Source organism: Myotis nattereri, assembly GCF_964212035.1.
Source record: "Myotis nattereri genome assembly, chromosome: 9".
NCBI lineage: Eukaryota > Metazoa > Chordata > Mammalia > Chiroptera > Vespertilionidae > Myotis > Myotis nattereri.
In genome coordinates this window covers 36,776,307-36,796,400 of record NC_138084.1, presented here as the reverse complement: position 1 = coordinate 36,796,400, position 20,094 = coordinate 36,776,307, and the positions used below count along the sequence as shown (strand labels likewise).

General features: G+C 39.6%; 1 protein-coding gene and 1 pseudogene across 4 annotated transcripts in view; both read right to left on the bottom strand.

Moving 5' to 3' along the window:
• The window catches only part of SBF2 (SET binding factor 2), a 361,888-nt gene that overhangs the window by 98,931 nt on the left and 242,863 nt on the right, over window positions 1-20,094 (bottom strand). For all 3 annotated transcript variants that reach the window (XR_013996414.1, XM_081099093.1, XM_081099094.1), the window contains exon 17: window positions 7,305-7,373. Coding sequence is in view for 2 of the 3 variants with exons in the window: in XM_081099093.1 (XP_080955219.1) it covers window positions 7,305-7,373 (69 nt within the window). In the remaining variant the exon portion in view is untranslated. The remainder of the gene's footprint in view (window positions 1-7,304; window positions 7,374-20,094) is intronic.
• On the bottom strand, window positions 13,861-14,203 carry LOC308524684 (large ribosomal subunit protein eL33-like; annotated as a pseudogene). Its single transcript has one exon. The product of its transcript is annotated as a large ribosomal subunit protein eL33-like (transcript).

Below are 20,094 nucleotides of genomic sequence, written 5' to 3'. Positions count from 1 at the left end.
TAAGTGTGTGCACTCCTCAAGGGCAGAGATCCTGACTCATTCACTTTTCATTCCTAGCACTTGGGGCATTTTAGTAGCTCAATGCCAACTGAACTGAATTATGCTAAATTTCTTTTGGAATAGAGAAAGAACCAGAGTTGGAGTAGGCTGCCTTCTTTACTGAAGAATAAACCAAAGGGCCCCAAACCTTTGACCATAATATGAAAGAAGTTGAAAAGTCTAGAAAAATATTTAACGAATACTTGTAATTCTTCACTGAAAAACACAATAGTTAATATCCATTCTAGATCTTTGGAGTAAATCACTTTATAGCTGCCTTATAGCACTAGTTTAAACAGTGAACACAAACTAATATTAATGAAGAACAGCAACTCTAAACCAAGTATAATAATTCAGTTTCTCAGAAGCAGAGGTTTTCCAGGTATTAGGAACAGAGCAGCCATCTAAAGCTGGAAAGAAAAAGTGAGGGAAGCAAGAAGAGGCTGTGATGAAACAGAGGAGAAAGGAACGGAATGCTAACTTGTACTAAAGAACAAGAAAAGAAATGAAGGGAGGAAATAAAAGCAAGACGCCATTCCTCTGGCCATTCTAAAATTCTGCTGTGCCAGAGGCATCTGCAAGAACAAGCACATTCATCTCTTTTCCAGGCCAAATCTGGATTCAGCCCAGTGTTGATGCCTGTCTTCACTCTCAAACATTTTTCTGCTGACTTATTTTTAAGATTAGTATTTGATTTTACAGCAGAAAAAAAAGATGAAAAAAGACTCTCCTTTTTTGTGTATGTGTCAAAAATGTAATCCTTTGAGACTTTTTGTAGGAAATACAATGCACCCAGATCATGACGTCTAAGAACAATAAAATTCTTTTCCTCTTCTGTAGATTTTTAGGAAACTCTTTTATCATTTATTAATTAGTAGCAATCACAAAATCATAAATATGATACTAGCTATCAATATTATTTCTATCACCTTCCTATGGACTTTTTTTTTTTTTTTTTTTTTTTTACCATGTTCTGTTAGATACACAAGAAAGACACAGATAAATAGATTTTAGTTTGTTCATTTTGGAGGGCAGGGGTTGGGCAGAATTATTGCTAGAGCCTGGTGGCAGGAAGGCCATCACTCAGGAGATGGCTCAGGAAATCCTGTGGTTCTCCATGCTTTAATGTTTACTTTTTGTTTCTTTGATTAACTAAGCTAGTTTACACAAATGACTTTTTACAGGTAGTGACCAACTTATTTTCCTATCGTACCACCCTGAATATACAATAACTAGGTCTTAAGTTTTATTTACATGTAAAATATATATTTCTTCAAACTGGGAAATGCTTTACATTTCACATTTTTCATAATGTATTTATGAAAATACAATTAGTTTAATTATATATTAAATTTTGAATTATTTTCTTTTCTTAATTAAATCTTTATTGTTCAGATTATTACATTTGTTCCTCTTTTTTCCCCCCATAACTCCCCTCCTCCCAGTTCCCGCCCCACCATCCGCCCTCACTCCCCACCCACTGTCCTCATCCATAGGTGCACGATTTTTGTCCAGTCTCTTCCCGCATCTCCCACACCCCTTTCCCCCCCAAGAATAGTCAGTCCATTCCCTTTCTATGTCCCTGATTCTATTATGATCACCAGATTATTTATTCACTTGATTCTTAGATTCACTTGTTGATAGATGCATGTTTGTTGTTCATAATTTGTATCTTTACCTTTTTCTTCTTCTTCCTCTTCTTAAAGGATACCTTTCAGCATTTCATATAATACTGGTTTGGTGGTGATGAACTCCTTTAGCTTTTCCTTATCTGTGAAGCTCTTTATCTGACCTTCAGTTCTGAATGATAGCTTTGCTGGATAAAGTAATCTTGGTTGTAGGTTCTTGGTATTCATCACTTTGAATATTTCTTGCCATTCCCTTCTGGCCTGCAAAGTTTCTGTTCAGAAATCAGCTGACAGTCGTATGGGTACTCCCTTGTAGGTAACTGAGTTTCTTTCTCTTGCTGCTCTTTAGAGTCTCTCTTTGTCTTTTGCTCTTGGCATTTTAATTATGATGTGTCTTGATGTGGTCCTCTTTGGATTCCTTTTGTTTGGGGTTCTCTGTGCTTCCTGGACTTGTAAGTCTATTTCTTTCCCCAGGTAGGGGAAGTTTTCTGTCATTATTTCTTCAAATAGGTTTTCAATATCTTGCTCTCTCTCATCTTCTGGCACCCCTATAATTCTGATGTTGGTACTCTTGAAGCTGTCCCAGAGGCTCCTTACACTATCTTCGTATTTTCGGATTCTTTTTTCATTTTGCTTTTCCGGTTGGGTGTTTTTAGCTTTTTTGCATTTCAAATCTTTGCCTTGATTCTTGCGGTCCTCTGGTCTGCTGTTGGGAGTCTGTATAATATTCGTTATTTCAGTCCGTGTATGTTTAATTTCTAGTTGGTTCTTTATCATAACATCGAGGGTCTCATTAGATTTGTTGAGGATCTCATTAAGTTTATCAGCGGCTTCTAGACAGTTCTTGAGAGACCTTAAAAGTGTGGTTCTGAACTGAATATCCTCCATTGACAGTTTTGTCCTGTTTCTTTGTCTCCGCATTTTTTATGTTTTCTTGATGCACCCCCTAGTGGTCTTTGTGTGCAGTCCTCCTGTAGTTAAGCCTTGATTGTTGTAGTTAATACTAGGGGGATTTGACCTCCAGGCCAGCTGGCTGTGAGAATCACATTTTGAATTAGATACAAGTTGAAACAAAACAGAAGGTGACCTAAGCACTCTGGGGGTGGAAAATTCTTAATTAGTAATTAATCGTTTTAAGGAAATCATCTACCAACAAGGCAAACATCAAATATATTATGCTCAGCCCTGGCCAGTGTGGCTCAGTTGGTTGGAGCATCATCCCATGTATCAAAAGGTGGTGGGTTTAATTCCTGATCAGGGCACATACCTAGATTGTGGATTTGATCTCTGGTCCAGGCACATATGGACGGTGACTAATCAATGTTCTCTCTCACATCGATGTTTCTCTCTTTCTCTCTCCCTCTCCTCCCGCCGACACCACTACCTCTTGCCTCCACCTTCTCCCACTAAAATCAATGGGCGTGTCCTCGGTGAGGAATAAAATATATATATGCTAAGTAAAAGAAGGCAGACATAAAGAAACATATGTTATATGATTCCATTTATATAAAATGTCCAGAAAAGGCAAATTTATAGAGACAAAAGGTATATTATATTAGTGGTTGTCGAGGACCAGGGAGTAATTATAACAATTTGAAACTGGCTGTTAAGTCACCATCTTCAAGAAAGGCTTCATAAGTTAAAGAAGCATGAGTAGAGAAAAGTGAGAAAAAACAGTAGGGGGGAAAAACCATAACAAATTCCCAAGGATCTAAGATAGATCATATTATAAGTGGAACATCTTTTATAATAAATAAAGCTCTAAAAGATTTATAGCTCACTGGGCCAATGAAATGGTCTGCTCTTATAAGAATGGTAAGGATATGTACACGATCTTTTCATTAAAAAGAAAATATACATGCAGTCATTAAAAAGAAATGGGTAAATGTGCTATGTACCTATTTAGGTATATGGAAGGGTCTCCAAGATGTACTATTCAGTGAAAAAAAACAAGGTAAGAAAATAGTGTGAATGGTTTGATAACTTTAGTTTAAAAAAATGTAATTTTATCTGTATATTCTGGCAAAAATGCACAATTTTTCCCAAACAGGAAGAAATAACCATCAGAGGAAATGGGACAGAGGTGGGAAAGGGAGCTTTCATTTTGCACTGTGAATCTTTCTGTATTATCTAATTTTTTTAACCATGTATATGTATTACTTTTATTTTAGAAAATGTTCATTTGGTTGGTGGAATTGCTTACTATATCAGAAAGAGTACTATAAGCTCCTACTGGCCATGAAAATGATTTATTCACTCTGCCGCCCACTATATATTGCCTGGCATAATAACTCTGTATGTTGAGATGCATAATAAACTTTTGCTGCATTGAAAAAATATACTAATAAATATTATTAAAATACTTTTAAAGTAAGTTTTAAAAAGACAAGCAGCTGAGTCCAATCTTTGAAGTCAGGCTGAGCAGGAGCCAGGAGTTGATACTGGCTGAGCAGTATGCGAACGGCTCATTTGCAGTCAGTGGCCAGGATAACACACTTTACATCTACAGATTTTCCTGAATTAAAAAATGCATATGACCCAGAAATAATTTCCCATAAGACAGAAATTTAGAAAGCATCTAAGAATCAGTATGACCCGCCCATCCCTTCCCACACCTCCCGTGTCAGTTATCAATGCAGAGCTCTTTTCTCCACATCTACCTTTCTTTGCTCTGCTTCGTGGTACAGGAGCTGGAACCGCCAGTCCTCCTTGGCCAGCGGTGCACTTATGCCAGTACAGGGCAGTGAAGCGACACTGAAGTCTGAGTGGTGTGCTTTTTCCTTCTGGCTCCTGTGGCATGCACCCAGAAGTGCTCCCCACTTATCAAGTTCCAGTGGTACCCCAAAGAGTGGCTTCCTGAGAAGTTTCACGGGCACCCTAGTGAGTGGATCCCTAGCAAGTCATGCCAGAACTCCAGTAGGCAGTTTCCTGCTTGCCATCCCTGGAATGTGGCACCTCCATGAATTTCCATGCCACCCACTGGCCACATCGCACCTCTCCAACAAGGTCTGGCTCTCAGTTTTGTGGGGGAAGGGCCCTCTTCTCAGTTTTCTCCTTTCCTGGGGACTCTGCCTGAGCCTAGAGGTACCAGCTGCTCCCTTTACCTGCTATGCTTGTATTCTATAGAATTCTCTTTAATTCTTAGTAGTTAATCCTGTTACTATTTAATAAAATTTATTAATTCACACCCAAAACAAATCAAGCCAAACCAAACCAAATCAAATCAACCCAAGCCAACAACAAAGAATTAAATTGGTAAACCCACTCTTAAAACATACATCTGTATGTTAGGTTTGATAATACAGAGAAACACCATGGCATTTAGCCCAACTTGTTAACTAATTGCATTAACAACTCCCATAAAACTAAAAGAGACAGTGTGGTAGTTTTGTGATGTGTAAACGAAGCTAAGCTAGAACTGTATTTTCCTGAATTCTCTTCCCTCTATGCCTCCAGAGAAAGTTGTTCAAGATTTGGAAGGCAAAAACGAAGCAGCAGCCATACATCTGGAGGTCAGTTTAGGATGCCAGGTGCTCTTGAGTTCATAGACTTTGTCACTGATCTGCTGGTTCACCTTGTTGACATGGAGAAGGAACTGAGCTCCGAGCTCTTTCAGTTCCTGCTGGATCTCTTCCTTCAGCTTCTCCTAGTCCAGGGCCAGGTGCGTGTGCAGCTCCATGGCCAACAGTGCTCCTTCTCTTGCAGGTCACCTGCACTGTCGAGGTGGGAGGACGTAAGAGGTAGGCACAGATTCCAGTCTGTCACGGCAAAAACGCCTGCGTCATGTCCAGCTGTTCTTCCTGATTGCTGTCCCGATGACCTACAGAGACCTCAGGCCCTAATTCAAAGACTTCCATAAGCTGTTCCCACAGCTTCCATAACACTGTAAGGGCTGGTCCCTATAATAAATTCCTTACTTCATACCACTATGGTGTTTCTGTTATCAGGGTCAAACCCTTACTAATATACATTGTAAAATGGTTAAATGATTCAACACCCCTCCCCCCCCCCCCCAAATCATAAGGGACCTGTGTCACTTGAGCAATTTGGTTTCAACTATCAATTCTTATTTTCCCTATGTTTCTCCTTATTTATTTATGCACAATATCTAGGCTTTAAAATAGCTTAGATGTTGAAGTGGGAAATTTTTTTTAATGTCATTTTCTTTAACAAATGCCCATGTGAGCACTCTTAAATGCTATGAAGCTAATTAGATATAGGATGAAGTGATCTAGCTACTCTGAGATACAGAGGCAAATTTCCTAGGTGGCCTAGGATGCAGGAGAGCCTGGCCTATTTTTGTGACAGTGTTCTCCATGCCAGCAGAGGAATGAGATAAAAAACTAAGAACTTAAGCTGGGCAGGAAGACCAAAAGATAATGTCCAAACTCCAGCAATGTCATTAGTTCCACACCCAAATTCATTTGTTGACATTTTTGCGGTTTAGTCTTGTTTCCTGATCATGCTCAGTGTGACTTCCCAGTTCTCAGAAGTGTGAACCTCGTAAATTCCACTTTCGGTTTTAGAAGCGGGCAAGTAGGAAAAAGAGGGATATTCAGTGCTTGGCAGCAGAGAAAGAGCTCTTGATTAGGGAGAACTTTAGGTTAAGACCTTTAACTCCAAGACTGTGGACATGCTATTTGAAATAGAGTTTTTAGAAAACTGGTCTTATCAATAAATACTTTTTGAGCACCTACTAGCTACTAGGAAAGTAGGTAGGCCTCATCAGTTAGAAATGGTGGATGAAACAGAAAGGACAGGCAGAATAAAGAGTAAGACTACTGCTAGCATCTAGGGACATGATCTTTTCATGCAGAGGACTCTACCTGAGGCACATCATCTGGTGCCTCAAGACCTGGATATTTAATAAACTCATGAAAATATGGAGTCACTTAAGCTGGAAGTCCTTCCATGTTCCCTGTTGAAGTCCCAAAGCTACTGCGTATGGCTCAGCAGTGAGTCAGCCTGGAGGCCACAGGCGTGTTGTTTCCCACTGCACATCTCAGAAGGATGTATTACATGTGCTGTGCAGAGTGTAACTATTTAAATTCTTCTAAGTTCTTCACAGGAATAGAGAGAATAAAAAGAACTTGCTGAATATTTTTGCCATAAAACTAATTTCTTTATGAAAAGACACAGACAGGAGAAACGTAATAAATGTAAGTGACAGAATCATGAGATTCACTAAACATTCCAGAAAATTCTCAGAAGGTTCACAGACATTGTCAATGAAGTTAAACTCTAATTTCCACCCCTATAGATTTATTTCATTTGTCCATTTATTCATTCAACAAATCTTTACTGATTGACATTAGAATATCACATCAGGTAAGACAGACAATATCCCAACCTCATGGAATTTACTTTCTGTGGTGGGGGAAAACACTCAAAAGTAAACAAATAAATACATAACATAATTTCAGTTGGTATAAAGTGCTATAAAAAGTGAAGCAGGGATGAAATGGGTGGTTCTGTTTTAGATGATTTAGTATCAGAGATTAAAATTTCTACACATAGCATACGATAAATGTTATAACAAATATAACCACAGAGATGTCTTAGACATACTGGATTCATGTACTGAATACATTTATATAAATCATAATGAGCTTATATATACAGATCAATGAAACTTACCCTATAGAAAGCACTGGTCAAAGGGAGTAATGCTGCAGCAATGTTATACTCCTCTAAACTCGAACAATCCTTAGACACAACAAAGAGAAATAAGTATTAATTAGCACATTTATCGGAAACGATAAACATATGGAAACAAAAATCTGGGATATAATGTTTATTGTCCAATGGGGTTCTTTTATTCCAAATTGTTACTAAGATGTACTAAGGTAAGTTTGGGAGAAAAAATACTGTCCCTGAAGCACATTCTTTTAGGAATGAGATAAAAATACATTTTGATATGCTCATAATGAATAGCTAGCTTTACTTACCTGTTTTCCAAAACTTGTTATAAAGTATGTAATTCATAGAAAACAATTTTTGGAGGCGCTTTTAAAAAATATATATTTTATTGATTTTTTACAGAGAGGAAGGGAGAGGGATAGAGGGTTGGAAACATCAATGAGAGAGAAACATTGATCAGCTGCCTCCTGCACACCCCCTATTGGGGATGTGCCTGCAACCAAGGTACATGCCCTTGACCGGAATCAAACCTGGGACCCTTCAGTCCACAGGCCAACGCTCTATCCACTGAGCCAAACCGGTTAGGGCTTGGAGGTGGTTTTGATACATTTAACTATTGCATTTCACTGAATCTAAATACACATTTTTTTCTTCATATTTTAACTTCTCTGAAACTGGAATGCATTTTATAATTAATTGGAAATATTTTTTCTCTCTGAATGTCACATACAAAGGTATTTTGTTATTGATCAGGCAAGAAATACCACTGATGCTAAAATCCATTGGATGGAATGTTGTTGGAATAGTCAGAAAATCCTACTGATAATGTGAAACGGTATAAAAATAGTATGGCAATTTCTCAAAATTGAAAAATAGAATTGTCATATGATCCAACAATTCTACTTCTGGGTATATAACCAAAATAGTAGTGACTTGAACAGATATTTGAACATTCATGTTCATAGAGGCACTATTTAGAATACCTAATATGTGAAAACAACCCAACAGAGGAATGAATAAACAAAATGTGTGCATGCATGCATGCACAGAGGAATATTATTCAGTCTTAAAAAGGAAGGAAATTCCAACACACACTACAAGGATGAACCTTGAGGAGTTATGCTAAGTGAAATAACTGTATGATCCAAACTAAAGAGCTTCTGCACAGCAAAGAAAACCATCAACAAAATGAAAAGGCAGCTTACTAAAAGGGAGAACATGTCCAGTAAGAGATTAATGTCCAATATATTCAAGGAACTCATATAAGTCAACAGCAAAAATACAAATAACCCAATATAAAAAATGGGCCAAGAAATTAAATAGACATTTTCCAAAGAAGACATACAAATAGCTAACAGGTATATGAAAAGGTGCTCAAAATAATTAATTATCAGGGGAATGCAAATCAAAACCACAATGTATCACCTCACATCTGTTAGAATTGCTATTATCAAACAGACAAAAAATTACAAGTGCTAACAAGGATGTAGAGAATGGAGAACCCTTGTACAGTGCTGGTGGTAATGTAAACTGGTACAGGCACTATGAAAAACAGTATGGAGGTTCCTCAAGAAATTAAAAAATAGAACTACTATATGATCCAGTAACCCCATTTCTGAGTATATATCCAAAGAAAATGAAATAATAATTATTTTTAAAAAATCCTTACACAAGGATATGTTTCCATTGGTTCTTAGAGAGACGAAGGGAGAAAGATTGAATGGTTGCCTCCTACCCATATACTAGATGTACCAGTTAATAATGATGGGTTTTGTAATAAAAGAAAACACGATAATTTCAAGAGAAACCTCAAAAGTGCTTTATTCCAAGTAATGTCCACTGCTAGCTATACATTTCCCCCATCTTTCAGGTAATCTGTGGATACCATCCCAATAGAACTTTTCTTGTTTTTAGGCAAACCATTCAGAGACCCAATTTTCCACTTCTTCCTGCTGCTCAGAAAGTGTGTGTGCCATCGATCAGAACAAGTGGTAATCTGAAGGAGCAAGGTCTGGTGAATACAGCAGTTGGGTTAATACTTCCCAGGCAAGATCTTTTAATGTGTCTTTAACTGGTTTTGAAGTGTGTGATGGTGTATTATCATGAAGCAAAATTACTTTGCGGTGTCTTCTGGAACATTCTGGTCATTTCACGATCAAAGCATGGTTCACATTGATTATTTGTTGTCAGTAGCCACCAGTATTAAGGGTTTCACCTGGTTTTAGAAGCTCATAATACACCACACCTTCCTGACCCCACCAAACGCAGAGCATTGTCTTCTTTCAGAAGCGATTTGGCCTTGCAGTCGATGTTGATGGTTGACCTGGATCAACCCATGATTTCGTGCATTAGGGATTCTCAAAATAAATCCACTTTTCATCGCTAGTCACAATTCGATGCAAAAAAGACTTTCTTTCGTGCCGTTGAAGCAACATTTTACTCATGACTTTTTGGTTTCCCATTTTTCTTTCGTTCAGTTGATGTGGCACTCATTTTCCTTCCTTTAAAATCGTTCCCATTGCTTGTAAATGATCGGAAGTTGTTTGCTGAGCAACGTTTAATCTTTCTGCAAGTTATTTTTGAGTTTGACAGGCATCTTCATCCAATAATGCTTGTAATTGTTGGTCTTCAAACTTTTTCGGTTGATCTGGACGTTCTTTTTCTTTCACATTGAAATCATCACTTTTAAAGTGTTTAAACCGGCGTTCACAAGTATCTTGAGATGGAGCATGTTCACCATAAGCTTCCTGAAGTATACAATAACTTTTTCTTCAAAATAAAGTAATGAATTAAAACTTCCCACAAATGCTCTTTTTTTTGGCATAAAATTCGACATTTTTAAGCGTAAAAATATCTATGATGTTAACACCTTCAGCAAATTTGACATATGAAGTTTTGAAGCTTGTTGCCAATATAACAAAATAGCATACATATCAAATCGCATATATATCAACATATGTGTAACTCCATCTATTGAAAAAAATCCGTATTATTAACTGGTACACCTAGTATGCCCAAATCGAGGATTAAAACTGCATGAGAGGACACTCAATAAACTGAGCCATCCTGCTAGGGCCGAAATTATTATCTTGAAGAGATTACCTGTACTTCCATGTTCATTGAAGCATTATTTACAATAGGCAAGGTATGAAAACAAATTGGCCATCAATGAACGAATCATAAAGAAAATGTGGTTTATATTCACAATGGAATATTCTTCAGCCTTAAAAAGGAAATCCTGACATTTGCAAAAGTATGGATGAACCTGGAGGGCATTCTGGTAAGTGAAATAAGTCAGACAAAGACAAATAGTTCATATTATCTATAGGTGGAATAATAAAAAAAAAAGAACTCAAGAAATAGTAAAATGGTGGCTGCCAGGGGCTGGGGCATGGGGATTAGGGGGAGAAACTGGGAAAAGAGAACAAACTTTGAATTATAAGATGAGTAAGGTCTAAGGATCTAATGTATAACATGGTGACTATAGTTGATAATACTATATTGTATAATTGAAATTTGCTAAAGGAATAGAACGTAAGTATTATCACCAAAAAAGGGTGAATATGTGAGGTGATGGATAAGTTAAATCAATTTTCGAAATCCTTTCACATTATATACATCAAATTATCAAACTATACCCTTTATATATACTACAATTTTACTTGTCAATTTTACTCTCTCTTAATAAAACTGGAACATAATATACTGTCAGGCCATGTAGAAAAACAGCATACCTTTTTCCTATATGGTATCACTGTATGTTCTCTATCATCTCCATGGATTTTATAAAATAATCCCAGAACACGGCAAAAGTGTGAATCATCTTTTTTTTTCCTGACTTATTCCTCACCCCTTTGCTTAGGACACTGCTATGCACAAGAATATCATCCCCTGTGTCCCAGCACATCTGAATTTCTTTAACAGAAATGCCTTGCATGTTTCTGAAGACTGTCATGAGGCCCAAGGCAATAAAGTTCAACAGACTTGAGCTGTAATCTTCTCCCAAGGAAATGGTTGGGATGCCAAGATGCCTTTTGACTTTGATTTCACAGCAGGGCTTCATTTGTAATAATTCTGTCCAAACTTTAAATGACAACAGCTGTGATATGAAGTCCAACATACTCATTTATAAAAATTTCCCACAAATTAAAAAAAATTAAACAATGGGGAATTTCAATCCATGACCAATTAGCAGGGAACAGGCAATCATAAAACATTTAGGAGCTATTTATTATCTTACAAAATGTTTACACATTTTAGTGCATGTCTCAAACCTGAGCGCCAGTCAAATGCTGATTGCAAAATATAAATATAAAATTCTTTGCAAGTCACGTTAGAGACATTCTAAGTTAATTAGGTTGAAAAATGGAAAAATTTTAAAACAATAAGTCTACAGCTATTGACATAGTAATAGCATTCCGGAATAGTGCAGTTATCTTTTGGGGAATCAGTCCGTAAATACACATCCTGAACTCCCCAATGCTTTTGCCACATAATAGCAATGTAGTTACAGACATACCAGGCAATTTATAAGCTTGCAAGAACTTGAATATTTATACATGTTTTATTCGGAACTTTGCTATGTAGTTTTCCTTTAATTTTCCTGCTACAATTGAAGAGTGAGCCCTGCAATCTTAATTTCCCATTACCCTCAATTATTTCATACTTTTGATCTGCACACCTTTGAACTGCCATGGCCAGCATTCCTGTTTCATAAAACTCTGGAATTTCTCAAAAATGTTATATTTAAACATTAAAGAAAAAGATTGAAAGGCACAACGGTCTTTTGCAAAGATGTCACATAACTGACTTTTCTGTAGAGTTTAGTAGATGTAGCTCAGGAAAATTTTTTTGAATTTTCCAAATACTGAGAACATTTGCATCTTCTACATAGGGACAAAAATTAAAACTACCAAACCCAAAATATCCTCTTTATATCATACTAGTGGCCCAGTGCACAGATTTGTGCACATTGAAAGTAAATTAATTAGAAAGTGGCCGGCGGGGTAGGACTGGGCTAGACGGGCCAGACACGCCCTGGAGTCAACCTCCCATGGTCCCTCCTGGCTGGCAGCACCTGAGTTGGTGCTGCAGCTCGAAGGGCGTATGTGGAGTGAGTGGGGTTCCTCTGGCAGGTGAGGTCCTGGTCTGTGGGGATCGGGCCGAAACTGGCTCTCCGACATCCCTCAAGGGGTCCCAGAGTGCGAGAGGGCACTCTGCAAAGTTGCTGTCTTACAGGGTGTGGAATGCAAACACAAGTGTGCAGTAAACCAGATTCGGGGCTGACAATAACAACATAACCCATGGCGGAAGGTGGAATTGCATGGCCTGAGAGGAAAAGGGCTCCCTCCTCTCTGGTTCCGGGGTGTGTCACCTGAGAACTGCTGCTGCCAAGTCACCGCAGTTAGGCAGTTCCTGTATTGAGCGTCTGCTCCCTGGTGGTCAGTGCACATCATACCTACTGGCTGGTCGGCCGGTAGCTCAACCTTTTATATAGATAGACTAGTGGCCCATTGCACGAAGATTCGTGCAATAGGCCTTCCTTCCCCTGGCTGTTGGCACCGGTTTTCCTCCGGCACCCGGGACCCAGGCCTTTGGTCCGGCTGCAGCAGTGAGGCTTGGCTTCTCTGCTCTGGCTGCGCCCAGCCCTTTTGTTTTTCCCCCAGCTCCTCAAGCAGAGGCCAGGGTTGGCTGGAAGGCGACCCAGGCCCCCAGCCACTCCTTGAGTGGAGCCCAGGCCCCCAGTCCCTCCTTGAGCGGAGTCCAGGGCTGGCGGGAAGCTTGGCTTCCTCTGTCGCCGGGAGCAACCCAAGCCTCCTGCTCACTCCAGCTCGTGGCTGCCGCCATCTTCAGTCGTCTTCAGTATTTGCTCTGTGCCTGCATATGCAAATTAACCGCCATCTTTGTTGGGTTAATTTGTATAGTTGCTTTGATTGGCTGGTGGGTGTAACGGAGTGGCGGAGTGATGGTTAATTTGCATGTTTCTCTTTTATTAGTGTAGATTACTCTGCTGCTCAAAAATGTCAGCTTTGTTCTGACCATTACAGGATAGGGAGCACACTCTTCTTCCAGACTGGAAGCCCTCCATGGTGTTGACCCAACTCCACACCCAACCGACCATGTGACTCCGCCTGCTACAAGCTTTCTACGTCATCTTCTAGTCCATATCATAGCTATTCCTACCACATCAAACAACCCTAGGGATACTGTCTATGCCTTGCTTTATCATTTACATTCTTCGCCCCCCCTTGGCACCTCCAAAGCATTCCCCCGTGTATTTCCCTAAGCACAAAATAAATTAAAGGGCTCTTGCTGTAGTGTCAGCCTCAGGTTATATTTTAATGCTAAATAAACTTATACAACCAATGAGAATGTATCAGAATTTTGAATATTATGGTTATATAACATGTACCATGACTGCCATTGGGATAGAAGGTGAATGCCAGGCTTGACAAATAATATCGAGCTTTGTCTTAAGTTTTTGTGAGACTGGCCCAAGTCTGCATCAAATTTTTTTTACAATCCACTTTTATTTATTTACTTCTCAATAAGTTTAAATCCTAGAGGGGAATAATATTATTCAGATTCTGTGTCCAAGGGCCTTAGCAGGAAGGTTCTCAGAATTTAGCATGAACCATGCAACTGTTTCTATGACCACAAGTTACCTTTCTCCAGGTTACTCTGGTTTTGTTTGGTTTGCCACCAGGAATCACTGTGTTCTTTTTTGCTTTGTACACATAAGCACATCTCTTTATAGACATAATCACATTTATATAGAATTCAGTTTCATCTCAAGCATAAACACCTTCACGTTTAAGAAGAGCTGTGTGTTCCCTCTGGTTTCGAAGACCCTGCTTACAGCCATCAAGAGTGGCCTTGGACCACAACCTTCCCATGTGTTGCCACAGAAGTCCTGTCCCCAGGCTTCTGAAGGCTCCAAGTGGCGGAGAGCTGCTTCAATTTTACATGCCTGGGGACTAGAACACTGCACCTGGCGTGCGGTAACAGCTCACATTTACTCAGTGCTCACTGAGTATCAGACATTCTTTAAGTATGGATTTACACAAATTATTTCACTTAATTTTTACCACTTCTCCAGGAGGGAGATACCAGAATTATTTTCATTATGCTGATGAAATAACTGATTCATTCACAAATTAAATACCTGGGGTTAGTTACACGGTCACAAATGTCGGAGCCTGAATTCAAAACCAGGTAGTCCCGCTCCAGTATTTGTGTGCTATAAACCTCTGAGTTCTCTTGACCCTAAATGCAATAAGGTATGGAACTAAACTAAAAATGGCACCTGTGGAAACACAATTCAGGCAATAGAAGAAGTCTTCTATTAATTATAAATAATATCCTCCAGAGAGTTTGAAATCATACTAAATCTATGAAAAAGCAATTGAAAATAGGAAATGTGATTGCTAAAGGGCTAGAAGAAACGTCTTTTGTCATGATATATTCAGTGATTTTTTAAAAAATAAAGAAATATAGAGGATCAAGTCAATGCTTCTAAAATATGCCTAATGGGAATGCTGGGAATAGAGAACAGAGAAAGTAAAGGTAGGAGAAAGTAAAAGAAATAATGAAAAGGACTTAGTCCCCCTTTGCAAAGGGTTTGAAATAGGATAAATAAAAAGGTATTTGGTACAATGAATAAAATGTGGCATACAGATATAAAGGAATACTACATGAAGATGAAAATATAAATTACAGCTATATCCAACATCATGGAGAATCTACCAGATAATTTTGAGTCAAAGAATTAAGATAAAAAGAATATATCACCTCCATTAAAATCATCCTTCTTATCAAATTAGTCAGTACTGAACCCTATCTTCCTGATTAACATTGGCCTCTACCTCTATTTATCTCATAAAAGCACCTAAAAATCTACCATAATGATGCCAAAGAATTGCTTAAATCAAATCATACTGACAAAGGAGAACCCAACAAAGTTAGATCAGGTAAAAAAAGAGAGAAGATAATCAGTTAAGGTAGTCCTATATAATAAAAGAGAAACATGCAAGTTTACCATCCCTTCACGATGCCCACCAGCTATGCCCACCAGCCAATCAGGAGTGATATGCAAATTAACCCAACAAAGATGGCGGAGGCCGGAGCCGGGATACTTAGGTCACAGCCACGGTTACCATGCAAGCATCCTGGCTCTGGCCACTGCAGGCCTGTTGGAGATGCAGAAGTCAGGGGAGACAGAGAAGTCCGGCTCCAGCGCCTGAGGCTGGCTTCGGCCTGGGAGATAAAGAAGCCGCCTACCCTGTGATCCCAGGGTGCAGCCAGCCGAAGAAACTGACCACACTGCATCCCAGGGGAGACAGAGAAGCCTGTGGCCCAGGAGACGGACAAGCCACCTGCCCCAAGGTCCCAGGCTGCAGTCACCCGGAGAAGCTGCCAGCCCTGTGGTCCAGGGTGCCAGCGCCTGTGGCCTGGGAGATAGGTTCCCTCTTCTCCTACTGCAGTCATTACTCCAATATTCCCCTTCTGAATTTCTCTCCTCTGTCGCAACCCAACTCCACTTTTCATCTGAAGGATGAAGGATACGGAACAGAGAGAGCAGTATTAAAAGCTTACATTTTTAAGCCGGTAAGGTTGGTACTTAAACATATAAATGGAAAACTAGAGTCCTTAGGGTAACAAAGGCTACAAAGGGAGGGGACAGGGACAGCGCATAACATATTATATCCAGCAACCCATATGGGGACTGAAAACTTTGCAATGATGACAATTAGTGAAGATATGGATCAACTAAAATAGTTGAAAGGAACAATTCTCCCATCTTTGAAAATATCTACATCAAGTCTGTTTAAATAGATTTTTATCTGCATAATATAACAAATTCTGACAAGACCACCACCACGAATGTGGTCAGTGTTGTGCTGATAAATGTTTAACAACCGGCTCTCAATCAAAGAAAACAACACTCTGATTTATACTATTGGCCAATTTCTGTGGCATAAATTCTCCATCCATGGCTGATTTCAGCTGCTAATGTGATGCCACTAAATGCAGAGCTGAGGAGAAACATGCAGTAATACACTATTATATTCTACCAGAAAGACCCAAAAGATATAAATAATTTCAAGAGTCAGAACAGTGAAGTGTAGTAAATAATTGAGGAGTGATGAATTTAGAGTATGTATTACCTTTGGTTTTAATGTAATTTATTCACTTTTAAGATTATGTAATTTAATTTTTAATAATGAACATGTTTAACAACCAGCTTACACAATTCCTGAAAATTTGTGAGCCAGTAAGAGCAGGCTCCAGCACAATACTGAGTGGAGTGTAATGGTTAAATGGCATGGCTCATGGATTTGAAAAGGGACTCAGCCACTTTCAGGTTTTACTGGTCAAGTTACCTGATCTCTCTATACCTCAGTGTCCTCATCTGTGTCATTATAGTACCTACTGTATGGAGTTGTTGCAAAGATAAAATGAAATCTGTGTATGACACAGCACAGTACCTGAAACAATAATTCACTCAGTTTGTTATAAACTGTTACTGCCTCAAAAAGTTGTTGACAAAAGTACTCATGCTGAAAGAATGAAATTTTATTGATGAGAAAAATGCCTTATTTTGCGATCTACATGGAGACAGTCAATTTTACTTCCTAGGCAGTAGATGGTAATCTACTAACCAGAAACTGCAAGGGGAAAAATGACCTCAATCAGCATGATTGAGGCAATGTGTTATTAGCTGGATCATAAAGCAGAGAGGATGCCATACATTCTGGGATACATCTGCAGTAAGAGGCTTCACCTCAGGTATTAAGTCTGATCAACTAAGCATCAGACTTAAGATGAATGGTGAGAAGGATTCTGAGGCTGCTTCTAGGCTTAGCAGGAATAGAACTTTAATACATAAGCAACAGTTACTATGGTTAATGATGGCAAGAAAAAACACACCATGATCTATACTAGTGATGGCGAACCTATGACACGCGTGTCAGAGGTGACACGCGAACTCATTTTTTTGGTTGATTTTTCTTTGTTAAATGGCATTTAAATATATAAAATAAATATCAAAATATAAGTCTTTGTTTTACTATGGTTGCAAATATCAAAAAATTTCTCTGTGTGACACGGCACCAGAGTTAAGTTAGGGTTTTTCAAAATGCTGACACGCCGAGATCAAAAGGTTCGCCATCACTGATCTATACTAATAAAAGGGTAATATGCTAATTAGACCTCACATCTTCTGGACGACCATCTGCACATCCTTCCTGACAAAGCCGGGCCCGGGCGAAGCCGCCTGTCAGCAGTCCTGGGCACCAGTGCCTGCAGCTGGCTGCAGCCTGGGAGACAGAGAAGCTGCCCACCCTGTGGTCCCGGTTGGCAGCACCTGTGGCTGCAGCCTGGGTGAAGCCATCTGCCCACCATCCCCTGCGGCTGCAGCCGGCCTGGGCAAAGCTGGCCCAGGTCCCGTGTGCCTATGGCTGACCAGAGGGAGGGAAGCCCAGGTCCCAGGTGCCTGTGGTCGGCTGGAGGAGGGAATCCTGGGTCCCAGGTGCGGGGCTGAGGCAGAGATGGTTAGGGGCAATCAAGCCAGCAGGGGAGCAGTTAGGGATGATCAGGCTGGCAGGCAGAAGCAGTTAGGGGCAATCAGGCAGGCAGGCGAGTGGTTAGGAGCCAGCGGTTCTGGATTGTGAGAGGGATGTCTGACTGCTGGTTATCCCCCGAGGGGTCCCAAATTGGAGAGGGGGCAGGCCGGGCTGAGGGACACACCCCCCCCCCGCCCCTGTGCATGAATTTCGTGCACCAGGCCACTAGTTGCATTATAAGTGCTTTAAAACAAAATCATTTGATGTCAAGGGATTAAGGGAGTCACTTGGGAAAAATAATAAAGGCTTTAAATAATTTTGCAAAAATGAGTCATGTAATACTTTAAACAATAAAGAATTTTTTTTTAATGATTATCTTTAGGATAGTGCTATAAAAGCCAAACAAGATAAGGTATCATGCAATTTTGTTAGAAAAATTATTTTAGCCAGGCTGTTGTGGCTCAATGGATTGAGCACTGTCCCATAGACCAAGAAGTCCCGGGTGCAATTCCTAGTCAGGGCACATGCCCAGGTTGCGGGCTTGATCCCCAGTAGAGGGTGTCGAATCAATGATTCTCTCTCATCACTGATGTTTCTATCTCTCTCTCCCTCTCCTTTCCTCTCTGAAATCAATAAAAACATATTTAAAAAAATTATTTTAAATACTTTTCCCTCCCACAAACAAAAATCAGATTCATACTTGGGTTGTAAAAAGATGAGCACATGGTAAATTTTATAACCTAAATTTTTATTAAAATAAAATTTTATAATTTCTTCTTTTAAATATAATGTAACAAACACTTTCCCTACTATTTGGTATGAAGTTTTAGTCCCTAATTTACATGGATTTATTGCTGATGATAGTAAAGTTATCTACTCTTAAGGATGTGAAGGATACGGGAGTGATCATCTCTGTCATATCCCTATATTTAATTCTCCAGTCTGGTGTCTGCAGAAACCAGACAGATCCTGGAGAATGAAAGTATTTCATAGCAAATACAAACAAGTAGTAGCTCCAACTGCACTTATATAACAAAGATGTGTTCTCTTTGCAAAAGCGATGATCATGGCTTCAGGTATATAGTATGCAACCACTGATTTGGCGAATACATTCTTCTCTATCCCCATAGAGGAGGGGCATCTGAAACAGTCTTCATTGATATGAAATGGATAATGGTAAACATTTACAATTTTGCCTAAAGTATATTTTAACTATACCCCCTCCCATCCAAATTCAGTCTGAAGAAATTTGGACCATCATATAGAACATACATTGATGATATCATACTAATCAGACTGGATAAGCAAGAAGTGGCTACTATGTTGGAAACCTTGGTAAGACATATGCACTACAGAGGATAGGAGATACACCTTATGGGGTTTTGGCACTTTGGGACATCTCATTCAAAATAAAAGACAATCTGTTGCATCTTATATCTCCCATTCTGAGAAAGGAAGTACTACTTCTGGCAGGCCTCCTCAGGTTATAGAAGCAGCATATTCCACATCTGCGACTACTGCTCTGGCTCATACCAGGTGACACAAGAAGCTTCTGGCTTTGAGGGGGACCCGGGCAGGAAAGGACTCTATAGCAGACACAGAAACCATCACACCTAGTGACCCACTTGGAGAATCTGCAAGGGGTCACCGCAGATTGCTGTAACTCTGAGCTCTGAGAGGTTAGAGGTTGTAGTCCCCGAAGAAGAGACATTTCTACCACAGTACAAAACAAGAATCCATAAGCTACAGCTATCACCAAGGTATTTATTTATTATTTATAAAAATATGGGCACTGGCTGGTTTGGCTCAGTGGATAGAGCATCAGCCTGTGGACTGAAGGGTCCCAGGTTCGATTCCAGTCAAGGGCACATGCCCAGGTTGCAGGCTCAATCCCCAGTAGGAGGTGTGTAGGAGGCAACCCGTCGATGATTCTCTCTCATCATTGATGTTTCTATCTCTCTTTCCCTCTCCCTTCCTCTCTGAAATCAATGAAAATACATTTAAAAAAAAAAATGGAACGTTTCACGTATTTGTGTGCCATCCTTGCGCAGGGGCCATGCTAATCTTCTCTGCATTGTTCCAATTTTAGTGTATGTGCTGCCGAAGCGAGCACTCACCAAGGTCCTTTAGATTCCCAAAGCAGACAAGAAAAGAGTTGCCATTTTGGCAGAGATAACTAAATCTGGATGCCAGGTGGAGGTAGGGTCAACGTTACACAATGG